Source organism: Ovis aries, chromosome 16 (genome assembly GCF_016772045.2).
Source record: "Ovis aries strain OAR_USU_Benz2616 breed Rambouillet chromosome 16, ARS-UI_Ramb_v3.0, whole genome shotgun sequence".
NCBI classification, from domain to species: domain Eukaryota; kingdom Metazoa; phylum Chordata; class Mammalia; order Artiodactyla; family Bovidae; genus Ovis; species Ovis aries.
The window spans coordinates 62666298-62688197 of NC_056069.1; the positions used below are offsets into that span (position 1 = coordinate 62666298).

Below are 21900 nucleotides of genomic sequence, written 5' to 3' on the forward strand. Positions count from 1 at the left end.
CGATGGGAGTTCTGCCCCAGAGATTTCATATTCAAATGCATTTATGAAATATGTGTGAAATGAAGTTCATCTGGGTTCCTTACGACATCTTGGGGTCCTCATGCGCTCAGGACATTTAAATCTCCAAGAGGAGGAGATGGGCAGCAGGGTTTCCAAGAATTAGTTAACCAAGGTTACTCGAATCACGTTACAAGACTAGAGGTATCTGGCAACACAGTGTGTGTGTTAGCCACTCAGTCGTGTCCAGCTCTAGGCAGCCCCACGGACTGTAGCCTGCTAGACTCCTCTGTCCGTGGGATTCTCCAGGCAAGAATATTGGAGTGGGTTGCCATTTCTTTCTCCAGGGGATCTTCCCAACCCAGGGATCAAACCAGGGTCTCCTGCATTGCAGGTGGACTCTTGACCCTCTGAGCCACCAGGGAAGGCAACACAATACTATAAAGCAATTATCCTTCAATTAAAAATAAATAATAATTTTTTTAAAAAGACTGGAAGTGATTGGAACATTTGAGGGCCACAGTCCTGAGGGTTGTGCATGTGGCCAGTGTTAGGAGGACAGTTTGCCAGAGAATTTGAGGACCCAGGTTCCTGTCGGGACCCCCTTCCTCTCAGACAGGGGACCACAGGTAACAGTCTCCTCTGTCACTAGGGGCTTCCTCATCTGTATGAAAGAGGGCGAGCTCCACATGTGCTGCCCGCCCTGCCCGCCTCGCAGAGTGGCTGGAGCGTGGTCCCTGAGATCAGCTGCCAATGCGAGACTAGGTTATTAGTGCAAGTTGTCTGAACCCAGAAAACACTGGAGCGGGCTGCCAATCTGGGAGGAATTTCCTGGTTGCATCTGTTTTATTCTGCCTTGCCAAAGGTTTGGCTTAAATGCATGAATCAGATTTTGCTGTCTATAGATAAATGTCCAGAGCTGACTGCAGTTTCTCTGTGTAATCCCAGAGTAATGCCTACGATTCTTTTTACCCCTCAACAGCTGTACTGTCTTGTTTATTTCAAATCTATTTCTCTTGCTTGGTGGCAAAGGGAGCCTCCTAGGAGGTAGAGAGCGGAAAGTGCCCCAGTGTCCCCAGAGAAGCAAAGTGCACAGTCCAAGGGGGCTCAGAAAACTGCAGAGGCTTTCGTATTTTCACAGTAAAACTGATACGGTGGCAGAAACTGAAGTGCTGCTATTTATAGTTCTTGTTTATCCTACTTGGTGGAACCTCCACATGTTTGGCTGTAGAAAATATGAATGGTTTTGACTAAGGGGTGCTGCCCCGACCCCTTCGGGAATATTCATTAATCACTATTTATGCAGTGTGGTGCCTTTGTAATATTTGCAACAAAATCTGAATTCTGAAACTTATCTGGCCCCAAGGGTTTTGGTTTGAGGTCAGAGGAGATACTGGAGACTCTGAGGCGCAAAGGCCCATGTGAAGATGAATGTTACCCGCGTGGGCTTGGGGCATGGAGCGCAGGCTGCCTTGTTCCTGGGTGCAGGTGGAAGGTCGCTACACCTTGTAGATCGGTGGTCCCTGTCACAATCATCATTGTCACGGTACCTGGCAAGAAGCTTCATCTGTGACCCTCTCTCTCTCCTTCCTCCCTGCCTCCCTCTTAAAGTCACAGCCGGCCAGTGCCCAGGGACCCACGTCACAGCACAGGGCCCTGCTCTCTGCTCCACTGGGACACCTTGGGAGGCCAGCTACAGAGAAGGCTCCCTGGTACCCCACACCCAAGCTGCTGGGTTAAAGAAGCTGTTGGCATGCACCCCAGGTGCTGGTCGTCATCGTTTCTGGTTAGCTGCCAAGTCGTGTCTGACCCTTTTGCGACCCCATGCACTGTGGCCTGCCAGGCTCCTCTGTCCATGGGATTTCCCAGGAATGGAAATACAGGAGTGGGTTGCCATTTCCTTTTCCAGGGAATATTCCTGACCCAAGGATCAAACCCACGTCTCCTGAATTAGCAGGCAGATTCTTTACCACTGAGACACCAGGGAAGCCACACCCCAGGTGCTAGCTATCGCCAAGAGCCAGCAGTATTTTATGAGCCTTGGAAGTCTTGTAGAACCAGTCTGTTTTAAGTGATCAAACTAACACTTCTTATTTATAGCAACATCTTAATGGTTCAATGATTTACTCAGCCCTCATAATCCTGTGGTGTATTTCTTTTAATTGTTAGGGGAAAGATCCCTATTAGAGCTAACGTCACTGGGCTCCTTCCTTGGTGACTCTTCCAAAATTCTAAAATGGAATTCCTGACAACTACTCCTGATGCACATATTTGAGAATCCAACTGAAGAGGCAAGTGTTAGTCGCTCAGTCGTGTCTGCCTCTTTGTGACCCCATGGACTATAGCTCACCAAGCTCCTCTGTCCATGGAATTCTCCAAGCAAGAATACCAGAGTGGGTTGCCATGCCCTTCTCTAGGGGGTGTTCCCAACCCAGGGATCGAACCCGGGTCTCCTGCATTGCAGGTAGAATCTTTGCTGTCTGAGCCACCAGGGAAAGCCCCAAAGGGAAGAGGCAAATGGAACTTAAGAACCTGTCCATGATGTAAGTTGGAGTAGCAGGTATCCAAGTTCATCTTCTCCAAGCTCTGGAGACAATGCCTTGGACATTATGGTCCCTCTTGCAGTAAAGTGAAGTCACACTTTATAAAAAAAAAAAGACTCCAGTTTCTTTACAAGATTGGCTGCCTTTGAACCTGTGCCTTAGGTCTGTATTTTTTGAGACTTTTAGGGAAATATGATGAGAGTCCTGCAAAGAAATCCAACCCATCTGTTGACATCTGCCAGGAATGGCCATAGAAAAAGTTGATGGATTCTTTTCCTGTGAAATTGAATTTGTAGACTCTGGAAAGTGGTCTCAGTAAGGTGCTCGCCCCTTCTTTCTCTTCCATCTGCCCTTGGCTAACTGTTCTTATCCTCTAAGACTCAACTCATTGTTCCACCAGCACTCTCAGTTTGGCATGAGATGATTTAAGAGGTACCTCTTAGCCTGAGCCCTGTCTTAATAGGGAGAGACTGTTTATTAGTCTTCAAGGTCATTCTGGCAAAAGCTGGGGAAAGAGCCCATTTGATTGAAAACACCAGGTCCACCACAACCCCCTTTGCCAGTGGATCTGGCCCAGCCAGACTAGTAGGTAACAAAAGCAAAGCTTTGAATTACTCCTTGCAAGCCCTTCAAGGCTCTGGTGCCAGAGGAGCTCTGTGCATTCTAAGACGTGAGCCACAACTCACCCCCCTGCCCCCCACTACTATAGACTGTGCCTGCCATACTCAGTTGGTGCTGACGGCATCTGTTGAGCCCACTGTGTCAGGTGCTGGGGACAGTGTAAATTCAACCATTAACCTTGACCTTGCAGGGGCGCTGGGCATGTAAGCACTTTTGCGGTATCACGATACGTGGGAAGTCCTCAGGGGAACACAGCTGGGGAAGGGTCATTGCAGGGAAAGCAATGGAGAGAAAACCCGTGAGCCACCCTTGAAGCTGGCTCAGGCTTTCAGGTCACATGGGCAGGAGTTCGAGAATTGCTAACACACACGATCAAACTCCTACGAGCCCAAGTAACGGTGAGGATCCTTCTAGAATTCCATCTTGGCTGGAGTGGCCGTGCAACGTGTTTAGACTGGTGTGTCTTCCAGCATGAAAGGAGGTGCCAGTAGCAGCGGCACTGTGGCCAAGGCCTCAGGCTGGACCATCCCAGGGGGTCAGCGACGTGCGACCGTCCCCAGGTCTTTTCTCTGCTGGCCAGGGAACAGGCAGGTGGAGGTGGCTGCTTTGTTTCTTCTTCCAAGAAAGGGTAGCAGGACAATATACAATGCCTTCTGCCCTTGTGATCCATTTTGAAAACAGTGATGCAGAAAATGTTTGAATTTATGTCACTAGTAATTGTTTTAGGAATTCATAGACCTGTTACTGAACAAAAAAGATGTTGCTTTTTTTTTTCCTTTATATTCAAATTAGTGCCTTTTTGAGGCAAATGCTGAGGAAACGTAACAGAACATCTTGAGCTTAAGAAGAACTCCTTTTTGACTGGGGTTTCCTATAGGGGATACAGATTATTTCTTTTAAAACAGTGTTTCGATCCCAATTGGAATTGACATATATACACTACTAGGAGAAGGCAATGGCACCCCACTCCAGTACTCTTGCCTGGAAAATCCCAGGGATGGAGGAGCCTGATGGGCTGCAGTCCATGGGGTCGCTAAGAGTCAGACACGACTGAGCGACTTCTCTTTCACTTTTCACTTTCATCCATTGGAGAAAGAAATAGCAACCCACTCCAGTGTTCTTGCCTGGAGAATCCCAGGGACGGGGGAGCCTCGTGGACCGCCATCTATGGGGTCATACAGAGTCGGACACGACTGAAGCGACTTAGCAGCAGCAGCAGCAGCAGGGCATGAAATAGGCTTTTATGGGAGAACAATGAGTTCCTAGCTCAGTCGGTAAAGAATCTGCCTGCAATGCAGGAGACCCAAGTTCAACTCCCCTGGAGAAGGAAATGGCAACCCGCTCCAGTATTCTTGCCTGGAGAATTCCATGGACAGAGGAACCTGGCAGGCTACAGTCACAAGAGTCAGACATGACTTAGCAACTAAACCACCACCATGAGTAAAATAGGGCTTCCCAAGTGACTCGGTGGCAAAAGAAGCTGCCTGCCAATGAAGGAGACATGAGTTCAATCCCTGGGCTGGGAAGATTCCCTGGAGGAGGAAATGGCAACTCACTCTAGTATCCTTGCTTGGAAAATTCCATGGAGGAGCCTGGCAGGCTACAGTCCTTGGGGTCACAAAGAGTTGGACATGACTTAGCATAAAGTAGTTAACTAATGAGAACCTACTGCACAGAGAGCTCTGCTCTCTCTGTGGCGAGCTAAATGGGAAGGAAATCCAAAGCAGAGAGTGTCACCAAGTCCCAGGCATCTCTGCTCACCTCACAACAGGCCGATAAGTCTGAGACAAGGTGTTGAGGCAAGGAATATTACTTTATTCAGAGAGCTAGCTGATGGAGAAGATGGCAGACTAATGTCTCAAAATAAGCGTCTTATCAGGATCAGGATGCCAGGTTCCTTTATGGATCAGAGATGGTGGGGCAGTGGGGAAGCGAAGTAAAAGGGCCATTAATCTTGCAAATATCCCCTAGAAGGGCAAGCCTCAGGCAGGGGAGGTGTTAATTTCTTCCTGCCATCCACTTTGAGGACAGCGTGCTAAGTGAACAAAAGCACTTTGGCTTAGGTCAGGCAGAGGGGCAGGATTCTCTGAGGCAGCCCTTTATGCGTGATTATAATAACAAAAGCAATGGAAAGCAAGTCAAAGAAACAGTTCCAACGTGGAGTCAGCAATGGCTCTTTCCTGTAACAGGGATATATATACATATATGTATATATATACTGATTCTCTGTGCTGCACAGCAGAAAATAATACAACATTGTAAAGCAACTGTGCTCCAGAAATATTTAAAAACAAACCAAAAAACCCACAAAGAAAACAAAAACCAGTGTTTCAAGTTAGTACTCCCATTCCATCCTCGCCTGCCTCCGTGGGAGAAGACGTTTGGACACCGCTGATGTTTATCTGGGTATTTGGTCGAGGGTCTCACGTGGAACACCGCCCTCTGACTCCCCCAGGTGAGGGATTCTCAGCCAGGCACCCACTCCCCCGCAGACTCCGTGCCCCACACCTTCCAGGTAGCCCCCTGGGAGTCACGTTTCTTAGTCTAGGGTCCGTCCCTCTGATGTCCATCATAACAGCTCCACCATCAGATGCAGTAACCGAGGCTGTGGGCAGTGCAAACCCAGGCGACTCGTACCCTCTGCCCCAGAGACCACGTGGCCCACATTCCCGGGAAGAGCTCTGGTTTTAAACACTATTTCCCTCTGTCACACAGGAGTTTCTACTTGTTGGGCAGTGTGTCCTAGTTTTCAACAAGGTGCAAATCAATGGCAGGCTTCTCTCACCTGTGGCACATGATCCAGAGAAACCCAGAGGTACCGGGGCCCTGGGTCCACTTGCCCGTAGGTCAGATGTGTCCTGAGCCCCAGACCACCCTCCGGAGTTAGGCTGTGTTGGTGATGCTGGGTCTGTAGAACTCAGCCCTCCGGCTGTACCGGCGTTGTTTAGTGTTTTATTCAACACACAAGCCCAGGCACAGAGGATGGTGAACATACCCATGTGCATGGATCTGCCATACCCAAGACATCTCTGCCACCCTGGATCCTGACAGCACCAAGTCCAGCTCCCCAGCCAGAACCTGCTCTTCAACTGAACTGCCTGCCTCTCCCAACCCTAAGGAAACTCCTTTTCCTCTGAGTGTTAAAAAAAAAAAAGGAAAAGGGCTCCTGCCTCTTTCTCTCTCCCAGCCTTAGTTTACACCCCAAATCCTTTACCTTTGTGACGGTAACTCACAACTGCCCTTGACTGAGGACAACCTTCAGCTCCTTTGAAATGTGGCCACACTGTTCTCACAGTTTCCATCACCCTCTCAGAATAGATGGGGCATCAGTATGGGTTTATTTGCCCAATGGTGGTGGAAGGCAGGCCCTGGGCAGGTTGTGTTCACGCCTGCCATCTCAAAATATAGGTTCTTCTTTGATGTCTTAAACACTGAGTTTACGTTTGGACTTCCCTGGTGGCTCAGACAGTAAAGAATCTGCCTGCAATGCAGGAGACCCAGGTTCACTCCCTGGGTTGGGAAGACCCTCTGGAGAAAGGCATGGCAACCCACTCCAATCAGTACTCTTGCCTGGGAAATCCCATGGACAGAGGAGCCTGGTGGGCTGCAGTTCATGGGGTCGCAAAGAGTCAGACACTAATACTTTCACTTTCAAGCTTACATTTAGCCCTAATACCCCCAGGAGCTCAGTCATCACCAGCCTGCTGAGAGCTCAGCCCCGATGTCTCATCCCGGCCGACCTCTGTGTGACTGTGGCTGTGGGACCATCTCTCCGGGTATAACTAGGCTTGGTAGGAAGCTCCAGGCTGCACTGGTTCAGCTTCAGTTCTTCCCCCAAACCTCCAGGCACGATCCACGTCGTGGTCTCCAAGTATTGCCTCATGGTTACAGGTTACACATCCTCCAGCCACAAGAATGCTTCTCTGCTTTAATTTTTGCGAGTACTATGCCCACCATCCAGTCCTCCATCCACATGGTGACATGGGGATAAATCGGCTTTCATTCACACGCTAACCTTATGACGGCTTTCTCCTGGAGTCCCACCTCGTATGCAGCATGCCTAACAAACGGCGCTCCCCGATGGAGATCCAGGGGTGGCGAGCTCCTCATCTCAGATGAGGACGCTGAGGCTCAGGTGCTCCCTGGCCATCAGGGAGGATGTTTTCTGCCTGCCAGCCCGTCTCTCCCAGCCCCATGCTTGTTATTGTTGTGTTTGTCTCTCAGTCTCTTTGCGACCCCGTGGACTGTAGCCCGGCTCCTCCATCCTTCACTGTCTCCTGGAGTTTGCTCACGTTCATGTCCATTGGGTCGGTGATGCTATCTACCCAACATCCTCTGCCGCCTCCTTCTGCTACCCTCCTCACATGTTAGTATCGGGTACCATGAATGCATCATCGGTGGCAAAGGGAGATTATCTGGGTGCCTCCATGGAAAGCAGAGGGCCTTCAGGAAGGCAGTACCCAAAGGGACACTGGAAGGGAGGGTGGCGATGAGAGCTTTGGGGGCTCTGCCCTTCCTTCCCCACTTGGAATCCTTCTTGGTCATGTTCGGAGAGAACCTCTAGCCCCCTGCTGGTACTCAGGAACAGCCCTGGAGGGTCCCACCCCCATTGGAGGATCAGCCTGTGGACCTCCTTCCTGTCAATGAGGACGAGCTTGGTTTCCCTGTGGTTGTCATGGAGACTGGCCACTCTGAAATAAGGAGAACTCATTTCTGGAACATGGCGATGACCTGTTTTCCGGTTTGGCATCTGGGGAACCTCACAGGTGTGCCCTGTGGGCCTTCTGATGACATTCGAGGGGTCTCCGGGCCCAGCTCCCCAAGGACTTTCATCTTCCTCCCAAGCCCCTAACCCAGAGCGCTGCCCAGTGGGTGTTATTGGAGGAGAGGAGGACCATGATGAGAGGCGGGGGGAGGTCCTTGCAGCCGCTGCCCAGGCAGCAAGTGGGAGACGCATCTGATGTAACGTGAGGCCTTCCCAATTCTGAGGCGTGTTTGGTACTTAGAGTGTGTATGTGGATACACACACACATTCTTGTTAAATGAATAAATCAGTGAAACTGATGAATCAACAACCCAACAAATGAAACTGATGAGTAAAGACTAAACCTTAGGTTCCCGAACAGTGATTTCCACCCCCGACAGTGGCCTGGACTGTGGAGGGATTCTTAGCTTCCTTACTATTCACCACCAGGGAGAGAGTGAAGGCTCTGACCAGCGCCCAGCGTGCACTCCCCACGATCGGAGTGACCTTGACACGGTCTGTCCTGCTGCGCTGCGTGCTAGCAGGGTATTCCAAAGAGCTTGCTCTCAACACATGGGACAGGGTGGGAGCTTCCCGCCTGAATGGAAGCTGTCCTAACTCACGCGTTGGCTTGTTTCAAATCAGCAGAATTTGCAGTGCATTTAGTTTTCTGTGTACTTGACTCGGCGCCTCTTTTTCTGTTAATTCTGGAAAAGGCAGGAGGGCATGGTGCAATCTGAAGAGGTCCACAGAGGCAGGGTTTTAATCAGGCAGCGGGTGAATCTGCAAATCCGGAGACCACTGAGGACTGCAGCTTATCACTTATCATGTGCACCAGGCTGCCTGGGGAGAGAGCCACGGCCGCTATCAGCTCACAGAGTCCCTCCATGCTGTGAGTTTGGAGGGTGGATTAAGGATGTAATTACTAGGGAATCCAGCAGCAGAGAAATCCAAAAGCTCTCATCCATCTCTCCATGTACTTGACTTTAACCTGAGCTGTGACTGGTCCTCCCAGGCCATGTCTTGACTTCTGTGAGAGGCAAAGCTCCCACAGCCAAGATAGACCTGCTAACAGTCTCCCAGGAGAGAGTTAATCTGGGTCTCCTCTTTCTTGACTCGGGTCTCCCAGAACCAGCCTAGTGAGAGCTGGTCCCATGCAGAGCCAGCCCCCTGCACCTCCCAGGATGGGAGTAGACCCAGATCAGAGGAGGGTTTTGGTGTCTGTATTTGATTTAACATCAGTGTGTACCTCTTTCTAATAGGAATTCTATTAACAGTCATCTTGTCAGGTTTTTTTCTACTTACACAATAATTTTCCTTTTTATAGCCATAATAGCTGTCTTCTAGAAAATACATACTTTGTACTTTGAACCATGAACCCCCAGCTCAGTATAAAACATAGCCTTGACCCCTAAGACAGCCAATGAGATCTGGTTTCAAGCTATAGGCCACAGATATATATATATTTTTAGCGCCTGTCTAGTCAGCATTGGAGAAGGAAATGGCAACCCACTCCATTGTTCTTGCTTGGAGAATCCCAGGGACCGAGGAGCCTGGTGGGCTGTCGTCAGTGGGGTCACACAGAGTCGGACGCGACTGAAGCGACTTAGCAGCAGCAGCGGCAGTCAGCATTAGCTATTCACTGGTGAAAAGTGTTAGTTGCTCAGTCATGTCCAACTCTTTGCAGCTCCATGGACTGCAGCCCACCAGGTTGCTCTGTCCAGGCAAGAATATTGGAGTGAGTAGACATTCCCTTCTCCAGGGGATCTTCCCAACCCAGGGATTGAACCCGGGTCTCCTGCATTGCAGACGGACTCTACCGTCTGAGCCACCAGTACTTCCCAATATTGGAATTCAAAATCATGGCACTGAAACAGATGTGTTCAGAATCGAAGATGGGTCAGTTCATTGTAAGTGCTACTTACTGAAATGGGGTAACATTTAGAATATTTAATACATATGAATGATTGCTACACTGATTGTCAGATAGTTACATGAAGTGTTCTCAGCTTAAGCTCAGAGCAAGTCTCTGTTGTAACCAGCTGATTTTGCCAGTGGAGGCAGTATCCTCTGTAAGCACAGTTTATATACATTATTTCACTTGAACAACTGTTCTTTAAAAGAGGAATTGCTCCCATTTTGCAGATGGACACAGAGGCTCAAGAAGGCTACTCCTCTGAACTAAGATTTGAACCCAGAGCCCTTTGTCTCCAAAGCCCAGCCCTCAAACGCTCCATTACACAGCTTTGCTCTCTGCTGCCAAGTCCTCACTGCACTTGGTAGAGACAGCGGGGGAAGGCAGTGCTTTCCTAAGCCCTGCAGATGCTCGGCTCACCCCAGCACGCTCAGGCAACCAGGCTAGGTTTCCCTCATCAGACATGGTGACCACTTTGTATTGTGATGAATGCAGACACACACACACTGGCCTGGAATGGCACCTGTGTATGAAATCCTTAGGATACAAGCTAAGAATTAGAATCAGTACTGTTCATCTTATCCTCTTTGCATCCAACGAGAGAGAGAATAAGTTGAGAGCAGAGGGAAGACGGAGGAGAGAACAGGATGAGACAGTCCTATGTGTAAAGACACTGGTGGGAAGCTTAGAGTAGCTTTCTGAAAATACGTGTCTAGAGGGAAGAAGGGGCTTCCAAGGTCCTGGTAAGGCAGCAGCCACTGTGGCTAGAGTGTCTGTGGGACAGTTGTTTATACATAGTCCATCCTCGCCTTACACAGTCAGCGCTAGGGGTGGCAGTCTTCTCAAAATAAGCATGTGGTGAGGTGCTGGCATCTGGATCAACAACCAGTCCAGTATCTGTGGGCGGAGTGTCATCTGGAGGGCAGACTTTTTGGAATTCCAAAGAGCATCTTCTGGCATGGAGACTCGTGTCTAGGACAGACTCAGAGGAACAGGCTGGGCTAGGCTTTGTCCCAAAGTCATGGCCCCCTGGGATCAGCAGGCCTGAGTCAGGGAACTAGAGACACCATGGCTGATGCTGAAGCTCGGTCTTCTTGTTGAAACGAAGATGTGAACACAAACTCAGACTTTGCCCCCAGAGCAGCACCTTTGCTCACGCCCTTAAAAAGACAGTACAGGAGACTTCCCTGGTGGCCCAACAGTTAAGAATCTGCCTTGAAATGCAGGGGTCGCGGGTTTGATCCCTGGTGGGGGCACCAAGACCCCACATGCCATGAAGCAGCTCAGCCCAAGCTCCGCAGCTACTGAGCCCACACGCCGCAGCTGGAGGGCAGCCTGTGTACCACAACAGAAGGTCCCCCGTGAGCCCCAAAGATCCTGAGTGCTGCAGCAAAGACCTGAGGCAGACTTTTTTTTTTTTTTAAAGAATTTTGCAAACTCCGAATGCCAAATCCTGGAAGGAGTTGGACTCCTGATCATTTTCTTTAGATCTAGAATTTCTCCTAAAGCACTTGAGTCGTACTTGGTTTCCCTGTAGTCAGACTCCCTGAGCAATGATCTCACCCTTAGGGAGAAGGGGGCACACCCTAAGGTGCCAGTGTCCCCTGCCCACTGCGGACCCCCAGTTTCCTGTGAGGGAAGTTTCCTGGGCTTGGCCGAGCTGGACAAAGCCTTGCTGGCCTGAAAGTCGCAAGCTCAGAGGGCCAGCAGTGCCATCTTGTGGGAGAGTTCTCGAAGCGCCTGACATCAGGCCGAAGGAGGGAGGCAACCTGGACTGCCAAGCCTTGAAGAGTGAGACAAAGCAATGCCTGGGTACAGCCAAGTGCGAGGGCTCCCTCTGGTCACCAGGCATACTCATTAGGATTTTGGTGTCCAGAAGATTAATAACTTTAATAAGCGAATGCCAAGCCAGAAAGATATTTCAAGAATTAACAGTGGCCAGGAAGGATTTTTGCTTGCCTTCCACTTACGAGGAAATCTATTCAACATCACCCCAGGTATCTATTTCTCAGTAAACTCTATGAGTCACAGACTATAGCCACAGCTTCAGCTTCTGGACCACCTCAAGGCTCAGTCCTCCCAACAAGGAGATGGCTTTTCCCAGGAGTCCGTCGCAGGATCTGAGCCCAAACTGGCCCACCTCCGTCACTAAGAGATGAGAGGCTTAGACCCCAGGCACTCTGCTGATGACAGCAGATGAAGCCTTCCTGTTACACACGTGTGTGCACACGCTCACACTCAGATCTCAGCCTAAACTCCACCTCTCAAGGTCTGCTCCGGCTTCCTTCTACAAAGTACCCCCACCCCAGCCACCCGCACCCCGCACCCAGGTGTTAGCCGCTTGTCAGAAAATGAAATCGAGACTCTGATGCAGCTTTCTGGGTCCAAGCGTTCATCAGAACCCTGCTGCCCAATTCCCAGGCAGCTTTGACTTTTAGGGAGATTTTAAGAGTACAATCCCTTTCTGAGCACTCACGCTTTCTCACCGGGAAGGGCGGGAGCGTCACGTGATGATGGCTCCTAGGTCCTCACATAGCCGACTTGACTGTGCTCCTGCCGCCACTGCCGGCGTCCGCGCCAGCTTCCTTGCCAGCTTGCTTCCTGTGCTGTGACCACAGCTGCGTGTGGACGAGGAGCGGGTGGGCCGGGTGGAGCCGCCCGCAGCAGGGCAGCCGCCCCACCATAAGTTCAAGTGGTCTCATCACTGTCGGGCTTTCTTCCAGTCTTCCGTGGGCTGGGAAACTAACAAGGAGGCCGTTCCAATCGGGTCAAACATGAATCAGATAGACTGAGGACCCAGAGGGCTTTTTTTCTTCAAGTCCATAGTTTGGTGATATCTGTGTATGTATCAGATCCTCTTTTTGCTTACCTGGAAGCTTCTCTGTCCCGGATCAGCAGGGTTATTCTACACGGCCAGGGGATCTGAAGATGAGACAGATCTGAACCAGCTGTGAATCAGCAGTGGAGACGTAGGAGGGCTGGGATGTCCTCGTCACCCCAGCACCTAACATTTGCGGAGTGCTTGCCGTGTGCCAAGCAGCGTGTGTGTGCGTAGCTCCTGGTGAGAGAAGGTCCCCTGACACCCATTCTACAGATGAGGAAACTGAGCCTCAGAAGGTCAGATGCCAGCCCGCCCACCAATCACTGGCAGAGTTGGGATGGTCTGACATCAGAACCCACACTCAGCTGGCATCCACCTGCCACCGTCCTCTGGGCCTCCTTCTTAGACTGTGTAGACTGCATTTTGACTCAATGGATAGTTTGAAATCAAGCTTTGCTCCTGAAGCTTGGGACCTGAGACGTGGGCAGTGGTGGGGCCCGTGAACCAACACAGAGCACGGAGATGAGGGGTCCAGGCCTGCGTCCTCCAGGCCATGCTTTCAAGGACCACAAACAAAGTTCAGCCTCTTTAGCCGCTGCGCCTTCACCTGTAACAGAGGGAAACACCTGCTGAAGAGCATCAGGTGCATTAATACCTTATTTGGAAGTGCTCCATGCCCTAGTTAAGTGCTAGAGACATAAATGATGGTTTTCAAGGAAAAAGAATCTGTTACCAAGTCAGAAAGGAAGTGCTAAGGCTGATTTGAATACCTTGTACTATCTGCCTGGATAATGGATCCTCTGACGGCATGTAGATTACTTACTTTACAAATCTGCATCTCTAACTCGTGTGTGAAATCCAGAATCTAAAAATAGAGGCTGTTCCCTGACCCAGTTCTCAGCCCTGAAATGAGGGCAACAGGCTAACGCTCTGGGCTGCCCTTGTTCCAAGTCTGGCTCAGAGTACTTATCCACTATGCAGGCATCAGGTGACTTACTGGACCTCTCTGATTTACTGTCCCCTCACCTGTAAAACGGACTTCCCAGGTGGCTCAGCAGGTAAAGAAGCCATCTGCATTCCAGGAGACCCAGGCTCGATCCCTGGATCAGGCAGATCCCTCTGGAAAAGGAAATGGCAACCCACTCCAGGATTGTAGCCTGGGAAATCCCATGGTCAAAGGAGCCTGGTGGTCTACAGTCCTTGGGGTCATAAAGAGTCAGACACGACTAAGCACCTAACACGTATTGACAGGTGGATACTGGAAACCACATGCATCAAACATTTGGCAGCTACACAGGCCAAGTGTGAGAGAGCTGCAGTTTCTGCTGATGTATGGGAGGGTTGCTGCTGTTGCTGCTGCTGCTAAGTCACTTCAGTCGTGTCTGACTTTGTGTGACCCCATAGACAGCAGCCCACCAGGCTCCTCTGTCCCTGGGATTCTCCAAGCAAGAATACCGGAGTGGGTTGCCATTTCCTTCTCCAATGCATGCATGCATGCTAAGTCGCTTCAGTCATGTCTGACTCTGTGTGACCCCATGGACAGCAGCCCACCAGGCTCCTCTGTCCACAGGATTCTCCAGACAAGAATGTTGGAGCAGATTGCCTTTTCCATGGGACAGTTACAGGGGCTCTAATTCCCGCTAATTCCATCAGGTTTGTGGTTCCTAAATTTAAATAAATATGGTTTTCAAAGACTGAAAAGGCCTAAGGATGTGGGGAGGGCAGGAACGATATTTTTCACTGTCTCTGTTTCGTGAAAGTAATGTTACTTCTTCAAACCAACATCTGTCAGAATGATTCTCATCAGATTAAATAAATCCTCAAAGCCGCTCTCTCAGTTTATAGAATCTTGGAAATGTAGGTTATGCTTCACGTGGAACCCTAATGGAATTTAAACAAGTGTGTTTTTGCAAGCACAGCTTCGAGAGCACACGCTTTACTGCGGTTTGTGAATTTAAGCTACCATGTCTCAAGGAGTTTAGAGAGGGCCTTTACTACAGGAAGGGAATAGACGATCCCTGACCAGTTTGAGATGCTATTAACTGAAGATGGAAAAGACCAAGTCTGATGAAAACCAGCACTGCACACACACTCTGCCAAACAGACATGTGAACACAGAGATCGCTCTTAGATAAGACACGAGGGGCTAGCCTTCAGTCGGTCACCTTTGCACAGGCAGTTGCCATGTGTCCTTATGGTCGGTTACGGCCTTTTCAGTGTTTTAGAGGAGAGAGGACTTTGTTGGGGGCAGTGGATTTTATGCTCTAAAGATCTTGAATGATCAATACAGATGTTTATTATTCCCTGCCATAAGAAAGCTTATTCTTAAAATTAGTTGCTAAATCTAAGCACAGTGAAATACCACATCACACCCACTGGGCTGGCTTCTATCAAAAAATAAAATAATTAGTGGTGAGGGGACTTCCCTAGTGGTCCAGTGGCTAAGGCTCTGAGCTCCCAAAGCAAGGAACCCAGGTTTGATCCCTAGTCAGAGATCTAACCAGTCAATCCTAAAGAAAGTCAACCCTGAATATTCATTGGAAGGACTGATGCTGAAGCTGAAGCTCCAATACTTTGGCCACCTGATGTGAAGAGCTGACTCATTTGAAAAGACCCTGATGCTAGGAAAGACTGAAGGTGGGAGGAGAAGGGGACGACAGAGGATGAGATGGCTGGATGGCATCACCAGCTTGATGGACATGAATTTGAGTAAACTCCGGGAGGTGGTGATGGACAGGGATGCCTAGCGTGCTGCAATCCATGAGGTCGCAAAGAGTCGGACACAACTGAGTGACTGAACTGAACTTCCGATGTAAACAGCGAACTTTCTGAATGCTGGGACTTTTGCCTGCAGCAAAAGAAAGCTAAAACGAGTGATTTCCTTCCAGGGTGATGCAGCAGAGCTGGTGGAAGGTGGGCTGGACAGCTAAGGGGTGACGATTCCACTCTGTCTTCCCACAGAACCAGCCTTAAGCCAAGCCACCCGGTTCTGAGAGCTGCCCTCACCCCACTGTCCACCCTGACTGACCGGCCTTGCATTCACCTAATGGCTTCTGGGTCCCCTTATCTCTCACTGAAACATTTCAGAGGCGTGCATACCTGTGTACTACCTGGAACTGTGTTCTGATGCTTCTAAACTATAACACGTCCAGTTATTTTTATAAAGGCATGTGAGTGAGTGCTAAGTAACCTCAGTCATGTCCAACTCTTGTGACCCCACGGACAGTAGCCTGCCAGGCTCCTCTGTCCATGGGATTCTCCAGGCAAGAATACTGGAGTGGGTTGCCATGCCCTCCTCCAGGGGATCTTTCCAACCCAGGGATTGAGCCCATAGAAGAGTTTATAATATCATAGAAGTATGCTCACCAGAGGATGAGATGGCTGGATGGCATCACCGACTCGATGGACGTGAGTTTGGGTGAACTCCGGGAGTCTGTGATGGACAGGGGGGCCTGGCATGCTGTGGTTCATGGAGTCGCAAAGAGTCGGACATGACTGAGTGACTGAACTGAACTGAACTGATGCTCGCCAGATGCTAATTGCGGAATGCAGACTACAAAACAAGGTGGCTCTTTGGGTAAGAAGAAAATTTAATAAGGAAACAAGTGCATCTCTATCCACAAAGAGGAAGGCTAGAAGGACATCCCACATGTTAACAGTAGTTCTCTCCAGGTAGTAGAACTACAAGTGATTCTCATGTGCTTGGCTTGTTGCTTTTGAACAATGAACCTGTACTGCTTTCATCCTAAATCCTGTTCCCTCAGTATTGGTGACAGGGTGGGTCAGCTCAGTATGATGAAAGAGATTAGGAAATAGCAAGAGCTTCACCAGGATGTTACTTTTTCTTTTTTTTTCTTTTTTGGCTACACCATGGGACATGCAGGAACTTAGTTCCCTAAGACAGTAAAGTGAAAGTGTTAGTCGCTAAGTCTTGTCTGACTCTTTTGTGACCCCCATGGACTGTAGCCTGCCAGGCTCCTCTGTCCATGGGATTTCTCAGGCAACAATACTGGAGGGGTTTGCCATGCCCTCCTCTGGGGATCTTCCTGACTCAGGAATCGATCCCAAGTCTCCTGAATTGTGGGCAGATTCTTGACCGTCTGAGCCACCAGGGAATCCCCTCAGTTCCCTAACGAGGGATCAAACCCGTGCCACCTGCAGTGAAAGCATGGACCTTACATTTTTGATACTTGGCATCCCAGGAAGGCCAGGAGCTTTGCATCGATCAGCTCTGAGAATCTCCCCCGTTAGAAGCTTCTGGAAGCTGAGGACTCTGGCAAGGGGAGTGCCTCGCAGCCCAGCGGACTGGAGGCTCCTTGCCTGGAGTCTCCTGTTCTCTTGTGACCCTGCCCCTTCCCTGCTCCAGGGATCACCCAGGTCCACAGTCTGCTGAGACCAAAACCACTGGGTTTGCCCACAGTTAGCTGAAGTATTGCCCCAAAACAAAAAGAGTGCTTTTCAGCAACACACCCTCTGTCTGCTTCAGCGTTCTCCCTCTCCGCCTGAGCTCAGCCTCAGGAGGAAGGGGACCCCCGGGTGTCCGGAGCATGGCGGCCATCAGGTCCATGTGATGAAATAACGGCAAGAGGCATGCTCCCGCCTCCTTCCAGGGGCTCCTTATGTGTCAAGTGGTCACGAAGTCGGGCTCCCCATCCGCCTCACCCACGTGTTCCTCTCTGTGAATCGTGGTGGTCCATGTCTTTTCCTTCTTGTCTTCCAGTCCACCCAAGCCGACCGTGTTTATCTCCGGAGTCATCGCCCGGGTAAGAGCCCTTTGGTCATTTCGGGGTCTCAGCACTCGATCTCCTGATTCCGCCTGTCCTTACTCCACCGCACTCATCCACCTTGGAGCTGGGGGGTGGGGAGGCTCTTAATTGCCCCCCTGTCCACGGAAGTTGCTTCTGTGGTCAGGGACAGACCGGGTGGTGGCCAGAAGAGCCCATAGCGCCCGCCTGCCTCTCCTCCACCCTCTTCTGTCCTCTTTCTCTTTAGACTTGACCAGCCTCAGCAGCCTGTCCACGGGCCAACGGGTTTCTGGGGTATCTGTGAGCTGACAATGTTTTTACACTTATTAATGGTTGAAGAAATTTGAAATAAGAATTACACAGCAATACCTGTGAAGTGTCAGTCGCTAAGTCGGGTTCAACTCTTTTGTGACCCCATGGACTATAGCCCACCAGACTCCTCTGTCCATGGGATTCAAAACGACCACAAGAACTGCTCTAGCAGAAGAAAGCCCCCCAACACCCAAGCTTAGTTCTGAGTGAGTCATGTGGTACCTGACCCCTGGTGTGGGGGCAGAGATGGCGAGCTTTCTCACCTTCTGGAAGGTACATGGGTCTCTGTGCCCCTTAAAGCTCCCCCAAAAGCCTCAGGACCTCCCCACAGTCCTAGGAGATGGGTTTCCACCTTCCAACAAGTTCTCCACTCCACCACCCACCCACTCGCACAGGGAAGCCAGAGAATGCTGGGTTTGGGTCTTGCTCATGAACTTATTCAGGCTTCCCTGGTGGCTCAGACAGTAAAGAATCCACCTGCAATGCGGGAGACACGTTTTCGATCCCTGGGTCAGGAGGATCCCCTGGAGGAAGGAAACGGCTCCCCCACTCCAGTATTCTTGCCTGGGGAATCCCATGGATGGAGGAGCCTGGTAGGCTACAGTCCATGGGGTCACAGAGAGTCAGACATGACTGAGCGACTGCGCAGACAGGCGTGCATAAACTCAACCAGCTGTCCACGGTTGATGAGACAGTGCTTTCTGTGTCTTCCCGCAGGGCGACAAGGACTTCCCCCCAGCGGCCGCCCAGGTGGCCCACCAGAAGCCCCATGCCTCCATAGACAGGCACCCCTCCCCGAGGACCCAGCACATCCAGCAACCTCGCAAGTGACCGGCAAGAACCCAGCGCCCTCACCAGGCACACCTCGGTTCCCCGACACTTGGTATTTCCTCTGGCAAAGAGAACTGGCATCTTCCTCAAAACACTGCCCCATTGGGAAATCTAAGACAAAGCAAAGCGCCCCTTCTTTTGCCTTCAATTTCCAGCTCTAAAACTAGAATCAGACCCCCAAACCTCACTTCCAGGGAGTCCTGGCTGATGTCATTCGAGGACCATCACGCCTCTCTCTGTGCCCTGAGCACAACTTACCAAGACCTGAGTGAAGTGACACTGTTCCCAGTTTAGCTTCAGTTGTGGTTCGTCAGTTGCCCTGCCAGTGGTCTTAAAAATTAGCAGGCACAGATCTGGGAGGATTAGACTAAGGTCAGCGGAAAGCTCAATCATTGCATGCTTTTGAGCAGTAGGACAATCAAATCTTAACACCTAGAGGGAAGAGAAAGAGATGAAGGCGTTAATTATAGAAAACTTGAGTAGGGAGGATACTTCGGTAGACAGCAGCATCACTGAATGTCCCTCCCTTGTGTGATGAGGGATCCGAGCACAGGGCGACCAAGCTCTCCCAGAAAAGCCAGAAAAGAGCCTACCACTTTGAAGAGGCTCTTTTATTCCAGCAGTCATCTGGCTGAAAAATATTGTCCAAACGGAATACTTCCAGAATGAGATTTCTCAGTGTGAGTCCCAAGTCCTGCACAGCCCCACCATCCACACAGGCTCTCCAGGAAATCAAGGCGAACCTTCATTGTTTTCAGTGATCACCTCGAGAATCGCTTTGGAGTTCTTGGAGTGATCCCTGACCAGGTGGAGGAATAGACACATGGCTAATCCTGGAACGCTAGAGCAAAAGCATTGACCACAGGGAAAGACCGAAGGGATGAAACCTGACCTTGCTCCCTGAGGGAAGAGTAGAAGCATCACCCACCACTGGAGCTAGAAAAGCCTGTTTGTCAGCCAGCTGAAGTGTCAGAACAACCTCTGCCCCAGGGCACCGTTCATTTGGGCATCTCAGATTACCCGACGCTTTCTGCCCGGGTTTCCTGCCCAGAGCTGCCCTAGACTGCTTACTGCCTCACAGCAGTGGGTGCCCTGCTTTTCTGAAAAGCAGTTGTTCAAATTTCCCGGAGCAAATGCTTTGGGAGCTGGTGTGGCCTGACTGTCCCACTTGCCAGGGCAGTATCTGCAGCAGGTCCGCAGTGGAGGCAGCAGGCACCCGCAGCCTTTCTGACACCTTCCAACTCAACATCCACGATTGGTAAAGGTGACGCAGACCTAGCTTTTGCCCCTCTCTAAGGGAAAAGCCAGCCCTGCTTCACATCCTAAAGGCGACTTGGTTTCCCCTCTCATTGACTTCTGGAGCTGGAGTCTCACCCTCAAGGCAATGTGTAGTCACATACATTTCTTAATCACTGAGGTGTTCCTATAAACAGAGGCTGGCTTTTGGAGATGCCACCTGGGTGTGTGGCCTCCTCCTGGCGACCTTCCAGAGCCAGCATCTCTGAAGGATCCTGAGAGCAGGCAGCGCTGGGTCAGTCTGGACCGCTGCAGCCTCTGCTGCAGAGATGAAGGCTCATCCTTGGTACCTTGTAGTGCTGCAGCCAGGAGCGCCGTGCTGTGCATTTCTCTTGTCCTTTTAGCTACATTTGGTGTGTATCTGTGGGCTCCCGATCACTGAAAGCAAATTGTTCCCCTGAATGAATTTATCAATGGTTAACTTCAAGAATAATCATTCTAATGAAGCTCCTGTGTGGTTTGTTTTCTCTTATATCTCAGAGATTGTTCTTTCTCATCTCGCTAGGGTTGCCAGATGGTTTCAAAAGAAATACGAACATGCAAAAATAAGGAGTATGTTCACAAATTGTTTCCCAGACACAAAGCCAAACTATTGGACACCTGGCACCTCGAGTCTAATCACCTCCTTTGAAATATCATAAAGTGGAAAAGCTTTAATACAGTGGATTAAAATGCACTCCTTGGGCCGAGCAGCTGGCCCTGTGCTCGGGAGGTCCTTTGGGAACAGACTTGGGAAGAATGATTAGTACGAAGCCCAAGGGTGGCTGTGAGCAGCATTTGACAAATAAGACATTCACCTAATTTATCCAAAGATCCCCTGCAACCCTTATGAGCAGGATGAGAAAATAATCCTAATTATTAGCTTTGAGATCCAGAGTCAGACTACAGATGTGAGCTGGGAGGGACCCGGACCTGTTTTCACCCTAGAAGGACAGGGCAGCTTGGCGGCCCTGAGCCAGGGGAAGGCACGTACGGCCAGAGTCTGTGTCCCCACCCCTGGCCTCCCCCCGGCCCCTGGTGTCACCTCTGGATGCTGCTGTTTGCCTTCACACCTCCCCCCCCCTTTCTAAGTTGAGGACAGAATGAGGGTGCACTGGGTAGAGTGTTGTTCTAGGTATATAACATTGACTTACCAGGCCACGTAGCCTTCTGAGAAATGTTTGTGTAGACATTTGTTGGCAGGAGGTTACCAAACACTTCCTATGACTCATTAGGGCCCAGACCCTCCACTTAGAGAATGCAGCCTACCTTCTTCCAAAGTCTGTATTGTCTTTCAAAATAACCTATGTCTAAGCAGACCTGAGAATGACCAGAGCCGCAGGTCTTCCCCCATTTATTACACTCGCGATTATATCCAGTTACTGTACAACTGTGAAGGGCTTCCCTTGTGGCTCCGAGCGTAGAGAATCTGCCTGCAATGCGGGAGACCCAGGTTCGATCCCTGGGGCGGGTAGATCCCCTGGAGGAGGTCATGGCCACCCACTCCAGTATTCTTGGGCTTCCCTCTTGGCTCAGATGGTAAAGAATCTGCCTGCAATGCAGGAGCTGCAGGAGACCCAGGTTTGATCCCTGAGTCAGGAAGATCCCCTGGAGGAGGGCATGGCCACCCACTCCAGTATTATTGCCTGGAGAATCCCATGGACAGAGGAGCCTGGCTGGCTGCAGTTCATGGGGTCACAGAGTCGGACACAACTGAGTGACTAACATACACAAATAGAAATACCAAGCACACAACAAACGGGGCAGAATTGCCCTCCAGGACGTTCCACATTGTCACAAACATCATTGTCATCTGCATTTGTTAGTTGCCACCGTGACAAAGGACCCCCAGCTGGAAACAATGGAAATGTGTGACCTCCTGGCCCTGGAGCTTAGAGGTCTGCAGTCAAGGTGTGGGCAGGGCCGCCTCCCCAGAAGCTGCAGGTGACTATCATCCCCGGCCTCGTCTACTCCTGGCGGCTGCTGGCAACGCCTAGTGATCATTGACTTGTTGCAACACAAACCCGGTCTCTGCCTCTGTTGTCACTGGACCAGAGCCACCCCCACCCAGTGTGAAAAGTGGAAGCATTAGTCAT

General features: G+C 50.5%; 1 protein-coding gene across 1 annotated transcript in view; it reads left to right on the top strand.

Annotated features, from left to right (window-relative positions):
* Nucleotides 1-20271, top strand: part of DAP (death associated protein) — a 65526-nt gene extending 45255 nt beyond the window's left edge. Inside the window, exons 3-4 of the mRNA XM_027980166.2 lie at nt 17362-17404; nt 18416-20271. Coding sequence (XP_027835967.1) covers nt 17362-17404; nt 18416-18529 — 157 coding nt within the window. The 3' untranslated portion in view covers nt 18530-20271. The remainder of the gene's footprint in view (nt 1-17361; nt 17405-18415) is intronic.
* Nucleotides 20272-21900: the final 1629 nt, after the last annotated feature.